Below are 22503 nucleotides of genomic sequence, written 5' to 3'. Positions count from 1 at the left end.
ATCAAACTTGGAAATTTTGAATTAAATTCCAACTCTTTTTCTTTTTACTACTATAACTAGTCTCATTTATGTTCAATCAGAGAGCTATTACTGTTTCATCATGTTCACCTTTCTTATTTTAACTAGAATATCGGTTACTTAATTATGTCTATTTAATTAAGAATATTATAATTTCATTATTAATGTGTTCACTCCACTTTTTAATTGGTATAATAATAATTTTAGTTTTTAATTTTATATATATTATCAATTTAACCCTAATTTTATATAAAATTACAAAAAAAACTTAAAATTATTTTTTACATAAAATTGTTTATATAAAAATTTAAGTTATTTCAACAACACATATTTAACAAGCCATAAAATCATGAAGACAAATAAAAATAAAACCCTATGAGTATTAAATTATATATTAAATGTAGTATCATATTTTAATTGAATTAAACCTTAAAAGTTACCTTTAAATATTTATTAAATGTATATATTAAATTAAAAAATACCATAAATATAATATTTAAAAATGTTAAAATCGAATAACAAGACATTTAAATGGTTAGAAGTGAGTACAAATATTATAAATAAAATGCAATGCAATGTATAAATTATCAAGTACAAGAAGGAGAAGGGAAATTAAATTAAAAAACGTGGTTTTTATCAAACGGTAGTTAGGCCAACCATGTAACTCAAAACGACGTATCACCCGGGTGAAGTCAGGTCCCCTAATGTAAGCACCGGGGCGCACTTTAGCCTGAAGCGCTCCACCGAAGACTTAAAATTACGAGAAAACCCTCCAAAAATCTCATATACCCGAACGTTAAAACCGTGATTGGCATTCGCAAAGAAGGAACCAATCCTCAACGGGAAATCAAATTTATATATATATAAAACCTCTCTCCGTTGGCTGTTTGAAAGATTGAGCTTGGCCAGTGTGTTTTTTATGCGACCAATGGTGTGTTCTGGTGATAGAGACATGGCGATGGGAACCGACAGATCGTATCCTCTTCACAATTTCAATCTCCCATGTTTGAAGTGGGGGAATCAGAGGTATCTAAGGTGTATGAAACTTGGTGATGCTTCCGCCGCCGCCACCGCCACCGCCACCGCCACCGACGAATCTTCCTCCGCCTCCTTTGCTGATCGTCATCGTCGTCCTCGCTTTCAGAGACGCCGATCTCCCCCGTCGAAATTTGAGGGCTTGATGGTTGGTGGGATGAGGCGGCAAGAATCGGCGTCGTCTCCGACCAACGATTATGGGAGGGAGCAGCGCTTGATGATTCCGAAGGGAGAGACCGCGGAGGGGATCGAGGCTGTTAGGGAGAAGATTATGAAGGATCTTAAAACGGCGGCGGATAAGATCAAAGATGCAATTTTTAGGGACAAAGTCTCCGACGGTGATGAGATGGTGGTCGATGAGAATGAATTCAAAGAGCCTAAACAGAAATGGAAAGACAAAGAAAAAGAGAAGGAAGAATCGCCGACGGTGGAGGTGGAGGTGGAGACGAGGTCGTGGAATCTCAGGACGAGGCGTGCGGCGTGCAAAGCTCCGATTGATGGTGGAGAAACGAACAGCAACCACAGTTCTCCGACGAAGAATGAGGTGATCAACTCATCCAGAGTAAGAGTAAGAGGACCGTCGGTAGCGTCGGCGACGGCGGCAGACGAGAACAAAAGAGCACGACCGAAATTCTCGGTGCCGCTGTCGAAGAAAGAGATCGAGGAGGATTTCATGGTGATGGTTGGGCGTCGCCCTCGAAAAAGGCCAAAGAAACGCGCACGTTATGTTCAAAGGGAATTGGATGTAAGTTTTAATATTTCTCTTTCACTTGTATATTTTTTTTTCCGGTAATGATTACCCGATTGTTTTCGGTTTACTTCAATAACCACTGGTTTTTGCTTTATGGGTGCAGTCGTTGTTTCCGGGCTTACAACTGAGGGAGGTGAGGGTGGATTCTTACAAGGTTCCAGAGGTGATTGAAAACGGCAATGTAAGTTGAATTGAGATCTAAAAACTCTCACCTTATTTTACCTCTGGTTCCCACAATTTGTGGGCAACCAAAGAAATGAAATTTAATTGTGGTGCGGAGATGGTAAAGTGTGGGCATGGATTGTTTGTGTAAGCTGACATATGGTAAATTGCTGACCGTAACTAGTGTTAGAGTATCTCAAATGGGAATATTTCATATAAATGTTGAATTTCCCAGCAACATTGTGCTGTAGTTTCAGTTGTTCTTCTTCATTCATTTTTATCTTTTCTCAAAAGCTGTATAAAGAAATGTATTCACCAAGTTTCCATCTGTGATGCTTTGCTATTTGGAGAAGAAAAAAGATCGAATTTGGTGCGATTTTGTGGAATTAGAATCAAATGAGTTTAGACAAGTCGACCTTCAAAATCAAAGTTGAGCTTCAAATTTACCTTTACCTATTAAATTACGATTTGTTTTGTATTAACTTTAATAATCCTTAGTTGAGCTTCAAAGTTGAGCTTATCTGATTGAATTAGAAGTATTATTTTGATCAAAATAATTTAGAGAAATTATAAAAATAATTTAGTTTTTTTACTTTTAAGTAAAAAAAATAACTTGAGTAAGCTACATAAATAAATTTTAACTTTATTAACTAATTAAAAGTTTATTTTAATATAAACTCTTGATTAAGTTGGGAGAATGAGTTAATTAAGCATAACTCAATTAAGGAAATTGTAATGATAAAATTTGAAGTGAGTTAACTTTACTATATTATATACGTATATTATTTATTATATGTTCCTCTAGTGTTAACTCTTTTAAACTATTTTATATTTTCCTGGATAATATGGAAATGACTAGTAATATTTTCCTACTGATACTAAAGTCAAAATGTTACTTCAAAGCCACATGAAAAGAGAAGGAAAGAAAACAATAAATGACTAAGGTCATTTTAAAGTAAATTCTGTATTTTATATTTTAATTTTAGATAAAAATTGCAACATATCTCAGTATTTTATTTACTTATATTTATTATCATTATCTTAATTTTGCTTGTACAGTCTAAAAGCTTTAATTATTTTCCTTAGAATATATTATAGTTAGATTTATTTTATCCTAAATTTCATAATATTATTAATTTCACTACTTGTATCTTCATATTAGATTCTAAATTAATTTTTATTTCGAAAGAGTTAATCGAATTTTAAAAATATCATTATTTTATTAATCAAAATTTTCTATTAATTTAGTGTTGAATGTTAGGTTGAATCGATGCAACATACTAAAATATTTGGCGAATTTTAAATACATTATCTCGAATAGTGTTAAAGAAAATCTTTCTAAATTTTAATGGAATTATTTAAAATTATTCATACAATAAGTATACACATGTTTTAAAATGTTCCGAGCTTTAATATGGAAATTGATGTCATATTGATGAAAAATTTAATTAAAATATTTTAAAGTTTATGAACTAATTTAAAATTTGAACTATAATTTTAGTTTGATATAAATCCTAATAAATATATATATATTTTCTCCAATTCTACTACTTTTTATATTTAAAAATTAAAACATTTTTATGATGACTTTTTTTTATTTCACTTTAAAATAATATTTTTATATTTGAATAACTCATTCTTTCTTTTAAGAAAAACAATCTATACAGTTTATATAAAAACTATATATGCCACGCGTCAATGATATTTTTTTTCTACGTTGTAAAAATGATTAAATTATAGTTTAGGTCCTTCTATTATGTCTAAATCTAAAATTTAATCTTTATACTTTAATTTCTAAAATAATTTACCCTATATTTTTATAATATTATTAATTATTCCAAATAGTTAACATAGTTAACTTTTCGATTAATTATTATGTGATTATGTATAATTTGAATGCCCTAAGAATCTTAGAGACCGATACATGACTTCTTTTTATGTTTATGCGTTATGTTTTTATATTATAATGCATGGTAAAATTATCCTTAATTATCATAAAAATTATTTTAAATATTAAAATAAGTTTACAATTTATACTCCCACGTACAAAGTTGGATAATTTTGATCACTTCCTTTAAAATTTTAAACGAAAATTTGACGTAGAACGGAATTTTCTTAAATAAAAAATATTATTTTAAAAAGTACCCTAATAGTTTTGGTTTCTTTGTTTCATCACCATTTATTTGTCACAGGGTTAGGATTTTAGTCTGAAAAACCGCGCGATTTTAGGCGATTTCTTTGCTTCAAATTTGTCTAAGTCAACTTAACTTTCGAAATATGAGAATTCTCACAAAAATTCTCTAAGGCACCAAAATATAACAGAAACAACTCAAAGCGTATGAGTAACGAAAGAATTGAAAAACCACAAAAAAATAATGCACACAAAGTGTTTGAATAAACGTTCTCAAATATATTCTTTAACTAAGTGAAGTGATTGCAAATGAAGAGAGAGTGCTTTATTTATAATTGAGTTCCCCTAGATTAAACAATATATATTAAATTACATCACTAGCTAATTTTAGTTCTGATCTACAATAGGAGAGTTCTAAAGGATTCAAACTCTATACATCTTTATCTTTTAAGATTTACAATAGTAATCTTGATAAAAATACAAGTTACTGGAATGTTTACAATTTAATGAAGATACAAGTAAAGTTGAGTCTCTTCTAAGTAATAGGTCAGTTCTGTTAAACTAAATAACTCCAATAAACAAGAAAAATCATCAAAGTATGCCTTAGTCCCAAGCTGCTTTGCGCAGGCCTTATCACCATCCTTCATCATCTCTTCAACCACCATATCACCCCATCATCACCTTCTTGTTCGACACTATCCCCTAATAGGATTTTTTTTTTGTTTGTTTAAAATTTGACAAATAGTCATCTTTGCAGAGTAAATTGGTTGTGGGACTTGAGGTTCTATGCTAGCCAAATGAGATTGGTGATTGAAACTTTAAAGGAATTGAAGGGGTTATTTCATATTTACCCACTTGCTTTTAATAAATTTAAAAATTTCATTTAAATTACAATTTAATTTCAACGCCTAAAAAATTTTTTATATTCATCTTTATTGACTACCTTGTCTCTATGACAATATAGATCAAAATCAAATTGGGTTCCATCCAAAATCTATTTAATAAAAAAATTTGAAGGTATAAAATAGTTTAAACTCTAAAACGAAGCTTACAAAAATACTGGAGGAGAAGATTGAGCATGACAAATTGAATTGATTTGAGTCTCGTTTACATAGAAAATGAGGTTTATTATATCATACAAACAAGATCCACCTCGCGAAATCACCTACTTCCCTAAACTAGATTTGTTTAGACCAGTCTACAAGAATAGCAGTGCAGACTTCGCCCATTTGACCTGCTCACATCAATTCACTTTTCATTACATTCTTTCTCATAGCCCTAAGACAAGCCTTCTACCATAGGGTAATCATGTTAGGATTTGTGCTTTAGTACACTAATTTCGTAATTTTTGAACTAATTTAATAAATAAATTTTCATATAAGTAATTAATCATATTTTTTATAGTTGTCTTTAATGATTTTTGCATGACAAGTAAAATGCATAATCAAATTATTCACTTATTGATTACTTAATATTTTAATAAATATTAAGTTGCATCAAAAGGAAATGATTATAATGAAAAAAAATAAATTATATTAATAGGTAATCTAAATTGTCCGTTGTCCAAAGGAATCAAACTAAACAAATGACTTTAGAGGACGATTATATTATCTATAAGTACAATTATGGAGATAGTTTATCTTGGCTATCGGAGCTATTGACTCCTAAAAATAGAAACATAGGTGTCATTGGTTGGGTCTACAATACTTTAGACTGGACCAAAGTAGAATTTATTCTTGATCTATTTATTAATTTATTCACTTGTGACATGCATATTGTGACTTACCTCAATCTTAAGTAAGTGATTGATCTTGTACGCAAAACTCATTTACTTTAATATATTGAAAACATGTGCTCTCATGGTAGTGAGTGAAAGTATATTAAGTGTATGACTTTTGTATGACACGACTTCACTTACAATAGTGAAATTCATAGTTCTGATAAACCTTTCAATGGCATTGCATGAACTATGAAAATGGAATGTGACAATGGGTTATTTGTTTGGGATGAATGAATATCACTACTGTTTGCAAATATTGTTCATTTTCATTACAGAAGATGCTATTCTGACCATGAGATAAAATCGATCAAATTAGGTGAATAGATTTAATCTAAAGGAATTATGGATATCTTTTGAAGGTAACACACATGTGACAAGGTCATTGGACAAAATCATAATCTATGTTGCTTATGTAATATTTTTTTAACCTTAAGACACGATCACTTAAATAAGTGAGGATTGGAAATATGAACTTATGAGTAGGTGTTTGTCCTTTTCAAGAGGTGTAAAGTTGACAAAATAGGCTTGAGCCCAAAAGGTCGCCCGTGCCTATCTGAGTTTGTAACAGATTCAAGTTTGAAAAAGCCCGAGTCTAAGAAATCCCGAGCCCATAATATACTCAAGCTCAAGACGATTTGACCCAAACTCGAGATAAATTTAACTCAAAGTCCAAAAAACTCAACTTTATAACTGAACAGCCATAATAAACATTAATAATTAATATAATTTTATGATATTAGTTAAAATATATATAAATGGTAATTCTTTAATTTTTGAAAATATATTCATAACCATCGCATATTTATATTAAAATTTTATTAATAGGAAAAGTAACTAATAATATTTTTATGTTAATTTAAAAGGAAATAAATTTTTAGATATATGAATTTAATATAAAATATTTTAATACTATAATGTATAATAAATATATAGAATTAATAGTTATTAAAATCTATAAAATTAAACTTTAATGATAATATAATAATATATTATATAACTATTATCAAAATCGATTAGTTAACCTAACCTTAAATCAATATATTAAATTAGTATATCACTAATACATAAAATAATCATTTAATATATGTACTATTAATAATATAACATAATAATAACTATTAAAAGAAAACATATATAACTATTATTATAAATATAGATTATAATAAAGGATATAATATTACATAATATTATAATGTTTAATCATTGATGCGTAATATAAATTATTAATATATTATATGATATAATGTAGTAGGAGGACTAACTTTTAAATGTATAAAAAGTGTAAGGACTTAGAGCATATTTCAACTAATATAATAATAAACAATAATACATAATAATAGTAATAGTAATATATAATGTACTACTACTATTATATATATATATATATTATTACAATATAGATTATAATAAAAGATATAACATCAATAGTTATGTATAATTTAGTATATTAAAATATACATTTATAATTATAACTAGCAATGCATAAAATATTATTAATAATTTAAAATCTTAATAATATATTATTTTTAAATTAGATTTTGAATTGGGTTTTAACTTTTACAAATTATATTTGGGTAATGAGTTTAATTTCTTTTTATTTTGGACTTGAGATTTTGGTATAATTAGTTTATTTTGAGTTTGGGAAATAATGAATATATTATTTGAGTTTGAGCTTAGTATAATATATTTGTGTTCAAACAAAAATTTTAGAGTATGAGTATTAGGCTTATAAATTTAATAAGAAAAATAAAAAGTTATTCAATTGCCAATAAAATATAATAAATAATAAAATATATTTTCGTTATTTCATATAATATCATAAAATAATAAGTTTTACATTTCATATAATATCATAAAATAATAAGTTTTACATATAATAAGCACTTTGATATTTTTTATATAAAATAACATTATTAAATATATATAATTTATGATTTTTATATAGCAAATTTGAATTGTGTTGTTATTGTATAAAAATAAAATGAATTATTACATTCATAATTAAAATATTTATAACTTATAAAATTCAAAACTATCTAAATTCATTAAAGCCCACTTGACTCGATCCAAGCCCGAAAAATTTGAGCCCGAAAATGCCTGAACTAAAGAAAATCCAAGTCCATAACAGATCTGAACCCAATAAAATACAAGCATGAGAAAACTTGAACTAGTTCGAGCCTGAAAAACCCGAGTACGAAGTAAATCCGATTCAAACCCGCACGTTTACAAACTCTAAGGAGAAGATGAAGTTGTATGGGATAATAATCTTAATGGAAAATACGTATAAAATCAAATCTGCATGCCGACTCTTTTTTTTTTTTTTTTTTTTGAACAAAATCTGCATGCCGACTCTTATATAACGTATCTAGGGACGCTTTCAGGCACTTTAAACAAAATATTTCTGCTTATCCTAGGAGACAATTGCTAACTACAAGCACCAAACCTCAAATTTCAATTTTTGATGTTAACAATCTGGAATGGACAATGATTAGCAATAAAGAAGAGCATGATGAGGAGGAACACATTTGAAAGTGCATCAACTGTCCCTGGTCAGAAAGACAATCAATTTGTATCGTGGAATAAGTTACAAACGGCTTCACCAATTGCAAGCTCGCCTCATGGTACTGCCTAATGTGCTTTTCTGTTAAATAATTATCATATAATTCGTTTGCAAGACAAAGGTGTTTAAACAACTGGTTCGGTTAATACTTGAATGGAAGTACCACTAATCGAATAAATCGAAATTTTGAAACCGTTAACCGAATTAAATTTTTTTTTGAAAGCTATTAGTTGACTGAATTAATTTCGGTTATTTTGGGTGGTTAACCAAAATTCGTACATGTTTTTTTGTTGGAACATTTTCAATATATATAGTGTTCTAGTAGTTGCAAATGAAAAGTTATAAGTAACTAAAAGTTGTCACTTGATTATTAACAAATAGTTATAATTATTCAAGTAAACATCTATTGAATAATTATGTATTGCTAAATATATGACTATCCATTTGGGTAGTTATGTCCCTATGAAGAGACATGAGACCTCCTATAAATAGGAGTGAAATTTCATTTGCATGATACACCTAAAAACATAAAAACAAAGTTTCTTTCTATTTCTCCAACCATCTTTTATATTTCTAGATTGTTCTATAAAGAATTACTACAAAAATTCTTTATAGAAATTGATATCCTTGCTATGTTCTGCTTAGTGCTTAGTAGATGTTTCCGTCAGTGCAAAGCATAGATAGCCATTGGGCTTCATTGTATCATTGAGGTTTATTTTCTAATAATTCTTTTGCACACCATAATATAGGTGGGGCGAATAGAACCTTAAAGAAAGTGATATTGACACACGCCTTGAAGCCTTTGTTAATTTCTCATATTTTTATCCCCGCGCACTAATAATTTTAAGGTTCTAATTTCCCAATTTATGAGAAATTAAAGAAGGCTTGACTGTTTACTACGCATTCACATGCCACTACAAGCATGGTATTATGAGGTGGATATCAGCAAATGTGGTTGCATGAAGGTTAGTGATCTTGTCAAATTTATTGTTTTACTCTTATTGCATAAATTAGATTTTAATTTTTATGTGTTTATTGAATGCATTATGCAAAATATATGGGTGTATCATGTATCAATTACTTGAAAAAGGAAAAATCATATGCTAGTTCATTATATGCATGACTTTTAAGATACATAATTATGATTGTTATAAATTATATAATATATATTATATATCATGCAAGAAAAAAGAAAGAAATAAAAAAGACGGATGGAATGAAAATGCACAATTGGGAAAAGTTCTATTAATGGATTGAAGCAATACTTTTGTTTTGAATGGTGATGACATTATTCAAACATTAGTTGAATAAACTTCTATGCAATGGAAGCATTATGACCATTTGAGAAAACTTTCCTAAGCCAAAAGTTATGTTATTGAATCTAACAATTACTTTTAAAAAGTTAGGTTGAAATGATTTCTTAAAACCAAAAAGTGCAACTTAAAAAGTAATATTTTTAAAGAGTCACTTATGCACCTCTAATTGTATTATAAATAAACAATAAGTTTGGGCAATTGAAATTTAATTCACTCCATTCAATTTGTGATTGAAATTTTTAGTACAAAAGTATTCTTTCTTTTTAGGATATATATTTAGTTTGAGATATGATATTATTTATTTATTTAAATCATGATATTAGTAACTAGCATTTGGATGATACTTGATGAGACATCATTTTCATTATTAAAATGAAAGTTTATAGATGATCATATAGTATAAATAATTTTGGTTGTTTTTGTTAAATAACCATAAGCTAAATGGGTTTTATATATGATTGCACATTTTTATTCTATATTATAAAGTTTGGACTAGAAATGGTTCGACTAGAAATGAAATAAGTTATATGCATATGCATGGTTAATTTTTCTAGTCAATATAGAATAGTGGAAAACATTGATAATCATATATTTGAAATTGAGATCATACTGTGCATATTTAAGATAGTGCATGTGGTTTTTTATATATGACTTGATATGATCTATAATCTCATGGTTTTATAAAATTTTGAGATGTAAATTTTAAAATTTACTTTGGAAGCCATGAATCAAAGATCTCGTAAGTAAGAAAATAACAATATGAATGTTATTTGACCCATTTAGGTGATGGACATGGCTTTGATCATAGTCAAAAAGTATTTGATAATGTCCATGGCGATGAATGAATAAATTTGTGCTTTTAAAGTCACTTGATTGGACAATTGATGATCCTTTAATTTGACTATATATGTGACACCATTGTATATATATGGTGTGTAATGACTCAATTTCTAGTGGTGTCGAAAATGACGATTTCAAAATCTCATTTCCATAAAACGAGTTCATAAATATGAATATTTAATATTTATGAGGTTAATATAGAGTGTATTAAAGTTTAGTCCAATAATTTTGTTGAATTGCTAGTTTATTAATGTACATGGACTAAATTGTAAAAGTTTATTATTATAGATTTTTAATTGATCAAAGGACCAATTGAGCAATAAAACCAGTTTTAAATGGCTAAGCAGTGGTGGAGGATTAAGAATTCCATTAACTTTTCTTAATCAAGCTTAGAATCTAAGTAAATATGCTTTAATTAATTAATCAGGCTTAATTAAAAATAAAACAAATTACATAAGGAAGTCATAAGTGGATTGTTGTCATCATTTACCTTTCTTCTTTCGTCCAAACTAAAGAAAAAAAAAAGAGAAAAGAAATAGGGTTTGACCTTCAAAGCTTTCGGTTATTAAATTCTAAGGTAATTCAAGTCATTTTCTTGTAATTTTTATGTTTTTGAGGGCATGGGAGCTTGATTTAGGTAGATCATGTGTCAATTTGTAAATATGTTAAAGTCTTAGGAAGTTACCGCTTTTTATTTCTTGAATTTTTAGATGTTAAATTGATAGGTTTTAAGCTTAGTTGTGAAAAATGACTAAATTGTAAAGGTAATTAATAGTTTTGTACATTAGGGAAAAACTGAATAAAATGTAAAATTAAAGGGATAAATGAGAAATATAAGGTCCTTAATGAATAATAGTGAAAACATATTTAAATTTAGAGCTTTAAATTGAAAGCTAGGTTAGTCCTAGTTTTAAGGACTATTTAAATAAATTGTAAAATATGTGTGGCTTTGTAATTGATTGTGATTTGAGCTGGAATTTAATATTATGTAAATTGATTGTGATTTGAGTTGGAATTTAATATTATGTAATTTTGGATTATTATTCGTAGCTAAAGAAGATGTGGGAACGTCGAAAGGGAGAGGAAAGTCGAGAATAGACGATGAGTAACTCGAGTGTTCGATTTGTATTTCTATAATTTGAATTACTTGAACTGCTGCATATTTGTATTATTTTGCATGGATTGAGGTAAGTTAAATATGATTGATCGAATTGTATTGGTATGAATTTGATTGATTATCGAGATAAAGGACTAAATCGAATACATTTGAAAATAGTATGACTTGATGAAAATGTAAAATTGGCTTTGAATTATGATGACTCATATTATTATGCTATATGTATATATTGGTGAATTGCTTGATGAATTGCAAATATAAAATGCAAAATTGAACTATACTGAGAATTGGATAATTGGTTACCTTATTAACTATTCGGAAAAAGTTGGATATAGTTGACATGCCATAGGATGATCCGATGAAGCACTGGGTGTCGATGAGTGTTGGGCACAATCTATTTACTTTAGATTACCCGATAAGGCACAGGGTGCCAAATTTGGTGTGTCGATTGAATTCATGTATCCGTTTGAGTCCGAGTCAAGTTAATGGGGACATAAAATGTAAAGTTGATAACAGTATATCAATTGAATTGATATTGAGAATTTATGCTTAAAAGAAGAGTTATAATATATGAATTTTGATAGTATACGAAAGATCATGAGAACCAAATATACAAGTCTAAAGGACTGATATGAAAATGTGACAAATTAATTGATTCAATTCGAAAATTTGTATGAAAATGTGATACATTCTTAAATTAGTTAACTGATTATGTATAGGTTGAATTATATGGCATAAGCGGTACACTTATCATGATACTTTGTATTTAATATGAATGGCATATTAGTTGAATGTTATAATTGATTTAACTTGCATTTTGCTTCTTAAATTATAGAAATACCACTGAGCTTTATTGCTCAGCGTATGGTTTGTTTTCTCCATTTGTAGGTACAGTAGATTCTTAGTAGTTCGAGCAGAGTTCCAGCATACAGTAATCGATTCCCGGCTCAACAAATTTCGTATACATTTTGTTGTAAACAGGTTGGCATGTACCTAGCTGAGTCACCTTGGTATATTACTATACTTATATGATTTTGTGAATAGAATTTGACAATGAAATTGATCTTTTGGATGTATAGTATGTATATTAGTCAAATGAATTGGTATGAGATGTGAATGTTAAGATATAAAAGATATGCATGAATAGATATATAAGTATATAGAAGTAAGCATATAAGACATAGGTGAATTATGTGGGGTAATTTTGTTTACATGTATGATGGCATTGGTAAATGGTTGTAGTATGTGAAATAACATTGATATGATGCAAATACTAAATAGTTATGTTGCTTTGGTTGCTAGAATTTAGTTTGGAAAATTGTAGGCTTTAACTAAAAAGAAAAGTGTAAAAATAGTATGTAACATCGCGACGTCAAAAGTCTGTCTCTGTGACAAGAAATGACTTGTAATGCCACGGTGACAAGAGGAACCCGGTCGTCTTGACGAGGCAAACACAGTAAGTAGTGTCACGACATCGAGTGGTCTAACTTTGTGATGTGACAAAAAATTTGGCGATGTCACAACGTGGAAATGTTGATGTCACGACGTTAACTCAGCATTTTTAAACCTTTACAATTTGATCCTTTTTTGACCTCGAGTTAATATTTTAGCTTTTGTAAGATTGTATAAGACCTAAATATGTTTGTATATTGAATTGAATGCATGTTTCAACTGAATTTAATCATTTAGTGATATAAATTGACTGTGACCAATTGTATTTGCTTCGGCAACGAATGTGGCACCTTTTAGCTTGGACCCGACGATCGGGTCGAGTATGGGGTGTTACATGGTGTGTTAAGAAAAATAATGTTATTTGAATATGAATGCCAAAAAAAAATTATATTCATGTATTGACTTTGAAAGAAAGCTATAACAAATAGCAAATATGTTGTCTAGTTTCACTAAGAGATTTGAAGCCTCTTTACAACAACATACTTGGTGAAAAAGAAATGATGTATGGTTTCATATATTTGGTGATCGTGAAAATAATTTCTTTGAAGAAATAAATAAAATAGCCAAATATGAAATTATCATGATAAGAAAAGATAATGTGATCATTCTAATTTGATGATAATAGAAAGGATATCCTCGATAGCATTCTGTTGCAAAAAAATGGGTAATTAAACATAGTGGGGATGTTGGACTTGTGAATTTTTAAGACAAAAATAAATATAAAGTTTCACCATATGGTATAGATAATTAACATAGCTATGTTGAAATTTTGGAAACTTAGGGATGAGGTACAAACCTATAATATTTAAGTCACCCATGATGGAAACTTAACTCAACGCTTAGTATAATGTCAAACCTTGAGTTTAGTGAGACAAAGTACATCATCAATATGTAACTGCTAGCACTGCAAAATAATATATAATATATCATTTCAAGGTAAAAAGTGCTAGTTACCCGTAATGATAATGAAATGATAAGAGTATTATACTCTTAATAGACCCATAACATAAATATGTTAAAGTGTTATAATTACAGTGTGGCCACTTCTAAGAGCTCAAATGTTTGGCTTTAACAACACTCATAAAAAGAGGTTATAGACACATGGCCATAATATTGTCCCTGGATACTGTGCATTGACTGGTGTTGAAATCATTGTGTGAGATGTGTTCGGTTAATCAAATGGAACAGTTGGTTCAAAGCATCATCTACCATTCAATTTTGATTAACTTTAATATATTTTTACTAAGTGAAGGTTCAATCATAAGACACCTTCATTTAAACAATTGATTTCCAAGATCATCAAAATCTAGAATATTTTGAAAATGGGGGGAGATTGTTGGAACATTTTCAAAATATATATAGTGTTCTAGTAGTTGCAAATGAAAAGTTCTAAGTAACTAAAAGTTGTCACTTGATTATTAACAAACAATTATAATTATTCAAGTAGACATCTATTGAATAATTTTGTATTGCTAAATGTATGACTATCCATTTGAGTAGTTATGTCCCTAAGAAGAGACATGAGACCTCCTATAAATAGGAGTGAAATTTCATTTGCATGATACACCTAAAAACATAGAAACAAAGTTTTTTTCTATTTCTCCAACCATATTTTCTATTTCTAGATCGTTATATAAAGAATTATTGCAAAAATTCATTATAAAAATTGATATCCTTGCTATGTTCCACTTAGTACTTAGTGGATTGTTTCCGTCGTACAAAACATAAACAGTCATTGGGCTTCATTGTATCATTGAGTTTCATTTTCTAGTAATTCTTTCCCACACCATAATATAGGTGGGGGCGAATAGAACCTTAAATAAAGTGGCATTGATACACGTCTTGAAGCCGTCGCTAATTTTTCATAAGTTTCTTTTTATCCCTACACGCCAATATTTTTTTTATTCAAATAAGTTTAAATCATTAGAAAAACTATACAATGTTCTTTTTCTTTATTATTATTTGTCATTTTGATTGTACTTGACATCTTATTTTTATTTGTATTATTGATTTAAATAATGAAAACACCACTAAGCTTTGTTGCTCAGCACACGATTTATTTACTTTTGTACACATGTGTTGTAGATCTTAAAGTGTCAAAGTGATTGGCGGCATCCAGAATCAAATATGGACCCAACAAGTTTCTACATTTTTGTTATGTTAGTAGTAAATGACATGTACCAAACCTTTGAGTTGTCTTTAGATTTATGTTGCCATTTTGGTACTTAACGTTAGAATGTTAACCTTGAATATAATTATAAGTGTTGAAAGCACATACGTGATGCTATAAATAGAATTTAGAATGTAGCATGTATGCCAATTATATGGTAGAGATGTTGAATTTAGTATGAATGTGAATATGCATATAATCATATGTTTTAAAATGTTAAATGAACTAAAGAAGGTAGTTTGAGATTTGAATTAATGCCTAAAATGTACAATATTGAGTTTTTGGTCACTTAAGCCACCTAAGCTTTGTAATTGGCAGGTTTGAGGTGAATAAAGCAAAATTTGGGAAAAATTTCCCAAAAGGTCGGGACACTATCTTATTGGCGTCGCGACATTGAGCTTTTGATTTCATAGTTGACCCTCTCTATTTCCAAAGTTGTGACGTTCCCCTGTTGAAGTCGCCACATCAACATCATGTCTTAAAAGTTGCGATTCACCTTAGTTAAAGCTGCAATGTCATGCTTCTGCGCTCGATGTCATGACATGCCTCCTTCATGGTCCCGACATCACCTTTGTATTTTGAAAATTTTATGTTTTCGTCATTCGTGTATCATCAGTGCTTCAAAGAAGATTTTGTAAGCTTGTTTATAACCCATGTTTGATTAAACAATGCATTTAATTAATTTTGGAACCTAATGGCTAGTATGATTTATTTATTAGATATGTAAATGAAAATCATAGTTGCTTTGACAAAGAATGTGCCATCTCACATTCGGATCCGATGATTAGGTCTAGTGAGAGGTGTTACAATGAAGACCTAATCTTTCATACTACAAACAAAACCTAAGTTCTTAGCTCCTTTACAGTTCCATATTAACACTAGCATTTGGTTCAGCAGTTAAGGGTTTGCTAGCATCTTAAGGAATCTTCCTCTCTGTATATCTCTCATTAGACTTGGTTTCAATTCTACTTTTTCTTGCATCGAATCCATCTCTTGTAGCAACAACAAACTTGTATCAAGCTTGAAGTGAAGTACCACTAGATCTAGAACCAGCTTTATACTAAAATTTGGATGCTTCTTGAGTGAATCTCTAGATTCTCACCATTGTAATTTTCAACCAATACTTTGATTATCCATCTTGAGTCTTTTAGGTTCCAAATGACTTGCCTTGGGGTTAGGAATCCTATTGAGATCAACCTGAGATATATAGTAATAGGTTGTGGTAATATTAATGTACAAGGGGGAGCACCAAAGTACAATTTCTTACTACGTGACTTGAAGTCCCTATTTTTCAGTGGGATGAATGACTAAACTTTCTCTTATCTAGTTTTACCTCATTGCTTGTCTCCTTACTAAATTCGACACTAGCATAATCATTGTTGTTGTAAAAGAATTATGGCTCAAAAGATAGCGAGTTTTCTGTTAGGGTGATATTTCCCTTATTTGTGATAGCAACAACCTCCTTTTGAGGTATCCCACACCTCTCTTTGCCAATGCTCAAGCTCATTTTTTGTGAAGGACCTAGTTTGGGAGGGGGAACGATTAATAATCATTGTTACTTTTGTTATATTCTCTTTGGTTTATAGGCTTTGTAGTGTCGAAACCATTTTTTATTTTAGAAAAAAACGAGGATCGACTTTTAAAACAAAGTGTGGAGTCACCACCAATCCTTTTGTTTAGGTGTGATTGGATCACCTAATAAAACATTTTATTCCATTTAAATCAATCTTGGCCTACGTATATTTTAAAAAACGGGTTCGGGAGCCGGTTATGTAGGAGGAAGGATTAGCACCCTCACTACGCCCAAAAATTGGTACCAAATTGATTAAGTACTGTCCTTATGTCTAAGATTTAAAAAAGTTCTTGAAATATGGTTTCTTTTAAAACATCTGAGTGGTTCAAATTGGTCATCATTGTTTCAAAGGAATATAGCATCACATCCAGCACGATAGGACACGATCCTTTATACCTTTGAAAACACGATTAATTTTTGAATTCCAAAAGCTCATACGTTGAAAATTACAAAAGGATGTTCAATTATTTAGTCCAACGGGAAATCGAAACCCAGCACAGTAGGGCACGATTTCTCGAATTTCTAAATATTGAATATTGCCTTATTTTAGAATTTTTTTAAATAAACAATTGTAAACCAGCTCAAAACACATTTATTTGACTTGAAATAAAATGGAATAGTTAATTTTAAAAAGTTGAAAATCACAAAGCAACATTTGTAAACAACAAGAGAAATAATAAACATGAGATAATACGTACAACTAAAGTACAAAACTTGGTGTATGAAGATAATATAACTTTATTTAACCAGCTAACAAAACCAACAATTACATAAAACTAATCCAAGAAAAATATAACTAAATTTTCAAACATGAACGAAGAACAATTGTTATGATAATACAAAAAAAACGAATAAATAGCATGCAACTATAATATATGGAATGATATAAAACAATCAATACCAAATGTACAAAACAAAATTGAAATTAGAAGTCAATATGATACAAAACAATTTTAAGAAAGTGATGAATTGATGAACAAATAGCATATGATAGAATTTGAAATATTTTACATAAGGACTAGGATATGTATATAAGTGAATAATACACACAAAATTTGAAATAAATCATCAAATAAAAACTATAGAATAAATAATATATAAAATTTAAAATATAAATGAATTTTAAAATAAGTATTATAAGAAGAACTTTGAAAAGAATGCTATACAAAATAATTTAAACCCAAAATTTATCAATAAGATATAATATAAATTATATTCATAAAAATAGTAATGATGTCAATATAAAATTTTAAACCAATGATGTACATGTTAGAAAGTTTTAAGATAAATATAACCGTATAAAAATATATAGAAGAACGATATGAACTACTATTTATATAATAAGGAATTAATGATCATATAAGATAATTCAAACAAGATTGATTTATCCACAATAATTCATATACATGAAATGAAAATCCTAGTACAAACAATGCATATATAATAGGATAATAATATAGGAAAATATTTGAAACAAACAAAATATGTAATACCAAAATTGGATTTAAAAGAAACAAATAATATATATATATAAGTAAAATTTTAAAGAAAAATTATATGAACATGTTCAAAAGAGGATTCAAATAAGTAATTTGACATAAAATATGTATATGTTTATATAAATATATGAGAATGAATATTATATAAATCTTTTAAACATAAAATTACATAGAGAAAATTTTAAAATGATAATTTATATAGTAAAACAATTCAACAATATATAAAAGAAAATTAAAAAAAAACTAAAACAAAATGGAATAAAAATAGTTCAAAATAATATGTTAAAATAATAGGTTTTTAAAAAATTAATTACATAAATAACTAAATAAATAAATCCAAAAGAATATAACACATAAAATAAATTTAATTGAAATAAAACAAATTTGGAAGGATAATTTATAAATAGACAAATCATTAAAACTGAGCTGAGGATTGAAATAGTATGCGCACAAATGATTCAGGATCAAAACGGAAAATACAACAAATCTCAAAACGCTGTGTTTAGGCGCAAATTAAATTGCAATAACGCGCAAATCTCAGGGACAAATTAAAAAAACAAAGAAGAAACAAATAATGCCTAATTGAATAACCATGCGAAAGGGAAGGATCAATTGCGCAAATGTTCCCTTTAAGCAGAAAGCGCGGATCCTGCTGGGTAACCGGATCGGGTCGGATCGGGCATAGTCAACACGATATCGTTTTGGAGCCATTGAAAAAGGCTCAAAACTCCGTTTTTACTCCTTTATAAAGGCTAAAAACAAGCCAAATTCGGCTAAACCAAACCCCAGCATCTCCTTTTTGATTTCCCCTTAACAGAATCCCAATCTCCTCTCCTAAGCACCGATCTGCCCCTATCAACAGTGACCAACAGATTCGGGCTTCAAGGGACGACAATCTCGACCGCGAGATTCTTTCTACGCTCCGATTTCAACGAAAAAGACGAAATCTCTTAGCACATTTGCAAGGTAATTCTCTTGTTTTCTCTTTGTTTTCAAATGCATATAAACTCTAATGAAAGACTAATGGAATCGAAAGAGAAAAGAAAAATTAAAAATATTTGAATCCAAAATCACCTTTTCAATTTTGATTGCTTTTTTCAATATCCGTATCTTCGACCCTCTACAAATTACATTCGGTCTTTATTTATAGTCGAATAAAGAAAAATAAGAAAAAATAGAAAATAAAAGAAATTCCCTAGATCTTTCTATTATTTTTCGGTGCCCATTAGCTGTAGATTTGCTTTGTTGTTGCACCCTTCTTGCTGTGGCTTGTGGTTTGTTAATTTGTTACAGGTACAGAAGGAGCCAGTTGGAGGTGGTGACGTACGTGGGATGTACGGAGGAAAAGGTCTGCTCGTGGTGAGGCTGTTTGTAGGAGCTGCAGTACAGGCTTCCAGAAGCTTCAACCTACTTGGACCCTACGAGCTTACCCCGGAGTCGAGCTGCTGGGGCTTGGAGGCTATTGCGGGGTGAGGAAACTTCAGAAACCCTTAAGGTTTCTGAAAGAATTTAGACATCGGGCCCTTTTGGGTTAATTTTTATTTGGGCCAAAGGTTTAGATTTGGGCTATTATTTTTGGGCTTTTGTACTTAGGCTAATCAGGCCTTGCTTATTCAGGTCTGACCCTGCATTGATCTGGACCTATTTAGGTTTTGGGGTTTATGGGGCTATAAATGTAAATGGACTGGGACTATTAAAACATTTGGTTTTATTTATTTTGTTGTTTTTTTTTTTTGGTTTTTGTATAGGCCCGGGCGAAATGGGCCTATTTCATGGAGCATTCAAAGATGATTTAGGATTCACAGAAAGAGATATATTGTAACACCTGGTTTTCAATTAACCCGAAATTAAGAATGAATAAGGGACTAAATTAGAGATCGCAAGTTGGCCTATATTGAAAGAAACGGGAAAGCTGGAAACTAAATTGGACATGGTTTAGATCTAATTCTGGTTCAGTTAGGATGGAACCTATTAGTTCCTTAATGGGAGACATTATAACTAGCAATGTTCTCATAAGGTTGGTGATAGCGCGAGAAGGGTTATAAATAGTTAGGAGATGGCTCCCAGGTATGATTTTTTCTTTCTGAGTTAGTTTCTTTTTCTCTTCATCATTTTTTTTGATAGCCTGAAAAAGGATTAACCATGGAAGGTTCAGCATGGAGCAAACTTCAAAAGGATGGAAATGGAAAAGTAGGGAAACCAACAAGCGAGTAAGGTTCTTAACCCTTTTATGTGCGTAGAATGAAGTTATAAAACTTTAGAACTATTTTAAAGGTAGTAACGCTTAGCTACCAAGAGAATGGAAGCTCTGGTATTCGAGAAGGCTAAGCTATGGAAACGATAAGGATTCAGGTGAGTTCTAGACCTAAAATAAATCGACTTAATTAAAGTATTTCCAAATCGTAGAATTTACTTCTAATTCAAATAAAGTTCAATCGAGCTTTTATTAAGCTAGCAGAGGGACTAATCAGACATATACAATTAGGCTCTAGTAATTACAATTATGTCTAGAAGCATCTTTCCGATAATTTGCAATTACTTAATCATAGAGTCAGTCCACATTGAAAATGTAACACCCCTTACCCGTATTCATCGCCGGAATAGGGTAGGAGGCATTACCGGAGTTTACCGAATTAATTTTTCGTTAATACGAGTTAAATACTATTTATTTACTAAAACATGTCATGGTGTCCTTTAGATGGGCCTCCAAAGCCCAAAACATACTTCGAGACCAAACTAGAATTAAATCGAAACCATAGGGAATTTTTCGCAAAATCCCAAAGTTTTTTTTTTTTGCTCAATATAACCCCTTTATAAATATCTAACCTTCCCTGCAATTTTTAAAACCGAGACCAATCCAACCAACCAATTCATTTCAGTCAATTTAATACAAAATTATACTTCTATTATAATTATACTATTTGACATACTCATCATTCTTTACTTTAATGTATATTCATTAAACAAGTCTTAATATTTATATAATCACCAAGCCTTATACATGCCATATAAATCAAAAAGGAAATTTACAAAAGCTACCGGAGATAATCTGGATAGTGTGATCCTCTGTGTTGATCCGATCCTCCGTATACTTCCACATCAATCTACAAGAGACTTTGAATACACTCAAATAAGCTTATAAAAGCTTAGTAAGTTCATAGGCATAAAACATAAATCTTACCAAATATTTATACACTTATACTATATACACAATTATTAAGTTCACCTGTCAATCACAGTCATTGGTGAGTTCCCTATATAAACTCACTACTACTTATCCATTTCCATTAATTCCTTTGGGCCCATTTGTCATATATCATTCTTTAACCAAATTAGGGAATGGTAAAGGAAAATTGAGTACTTCACTTTCACTTTGTCATAGTATAACTATGGTCTTGCATATGATCGCTATCACTTTTTAAAATCATAGTCCCCTTGCGGTCTTTACATCGATCACATTTATCACTTGTCACTGATCAGATAAGTGTAGCTAAAGCTACCACTTATCACTTATCACTTGTCACTGATCAGATAAGAGTAGCTAAGCTACCACTTATCATTTGTCACTTATCACTGATCAGATAAGTGTAGCTGAGGCTACCACTTATCACTTATCACTTGTCACTGATCAGAAGTACTCAAATCCGACATTCCACTCAATTTGATCATTTATTCGATTTTCAGGTTGTTATTTTATTTTCTATTCATCAATAAATATATTTCATCATACATTATATAATTCATAAAATTAACATATAATCATTAAACTTCAACCATATGAACTTACCTGGGTCGATTTGTAAAATTTGTGAAAATTCAGGGACTAATCAGCTACTTTTTCTTTTCCTCGACTTGCTTCAGGTTCTTGATCTATCATTGTAAAATCATTCATTTATCAGTATTGACTTCATCTTCAACCCGCTTATAAGTAATATTATCTATAATTTAATTGTTTACTTATGTATATTCCAATGTTGTCCATCTGTGTCATAGTCACTAAATTATTTTTATCTTTAGCTACAGAACTCCAAATTAGGATCCGCTAATTTTATCTGAAACTAGACTCATATATCTTATTACATAAAATTTTTAGAATTTT

General features: G+C 29.7%; 1 protein-coding gene across 1 annotated transcript; it reads left to right on the top strand.

Moving 5' to 3' along the window:
• The first annotated feature begins 735 nt into the window (after positions 1-735).
• LOC108475445 (uncharacterized) lies at positions 736-2285 on the top strand. Its single transcript, XM_017777410.2, has 2 exons — positions 736-1798; positions 1908-2285. The coding sequence occupies exons 1-2, from the start codon at positions 938-940 to the stop codon at positions 1992-1994; spliced, it is 948 nt and encodes a 315-aa protein (XP_017632899.1). The 5' UTR covers positions 736-937; the 3' UTR covers positions 1995-2285.
• Positions 2286-22503: the final 20218 nt, after the last annotated feature.

Source organism: Gossypium arboreum, chromosome 5 (assembly GCF_025698485.1).
Source record: "Gossypium arboreum isolate Shixiya-1 chromosome 5, ASM2569848v2, whole genome shotgun sequence".
Classification (NCBI taxonomy): domain Eukaryota; kingdom Viridiplantae; phylum Streptophyta; class Magnoliopsida; order Malvales; family Malvaceae; genus Gossypium; species Gossypium arboreum.
Note: the sequence above shows the minus strand (reverse complement) of the source record. Positions and strands in the feature narration are given on the sequence as shown.

Bases quoted from the DNA above. Each gene is read 5' to 3' on its own strand.
- LOC108475445 (XM_017777410.2), top strand. From the start codon at position 938: ATGCGACCAATGGTGTGTTCTGGTGATAGAGACATGGCGATGGGAACC. The intron at 1,799-1,907 runs GTAAGTTTTAAT...TTATGGGTGCAG, and splicing joins ATGTTCAAAGGGAATTGGAT to TCGTTGTTTCCGGGCTTACA.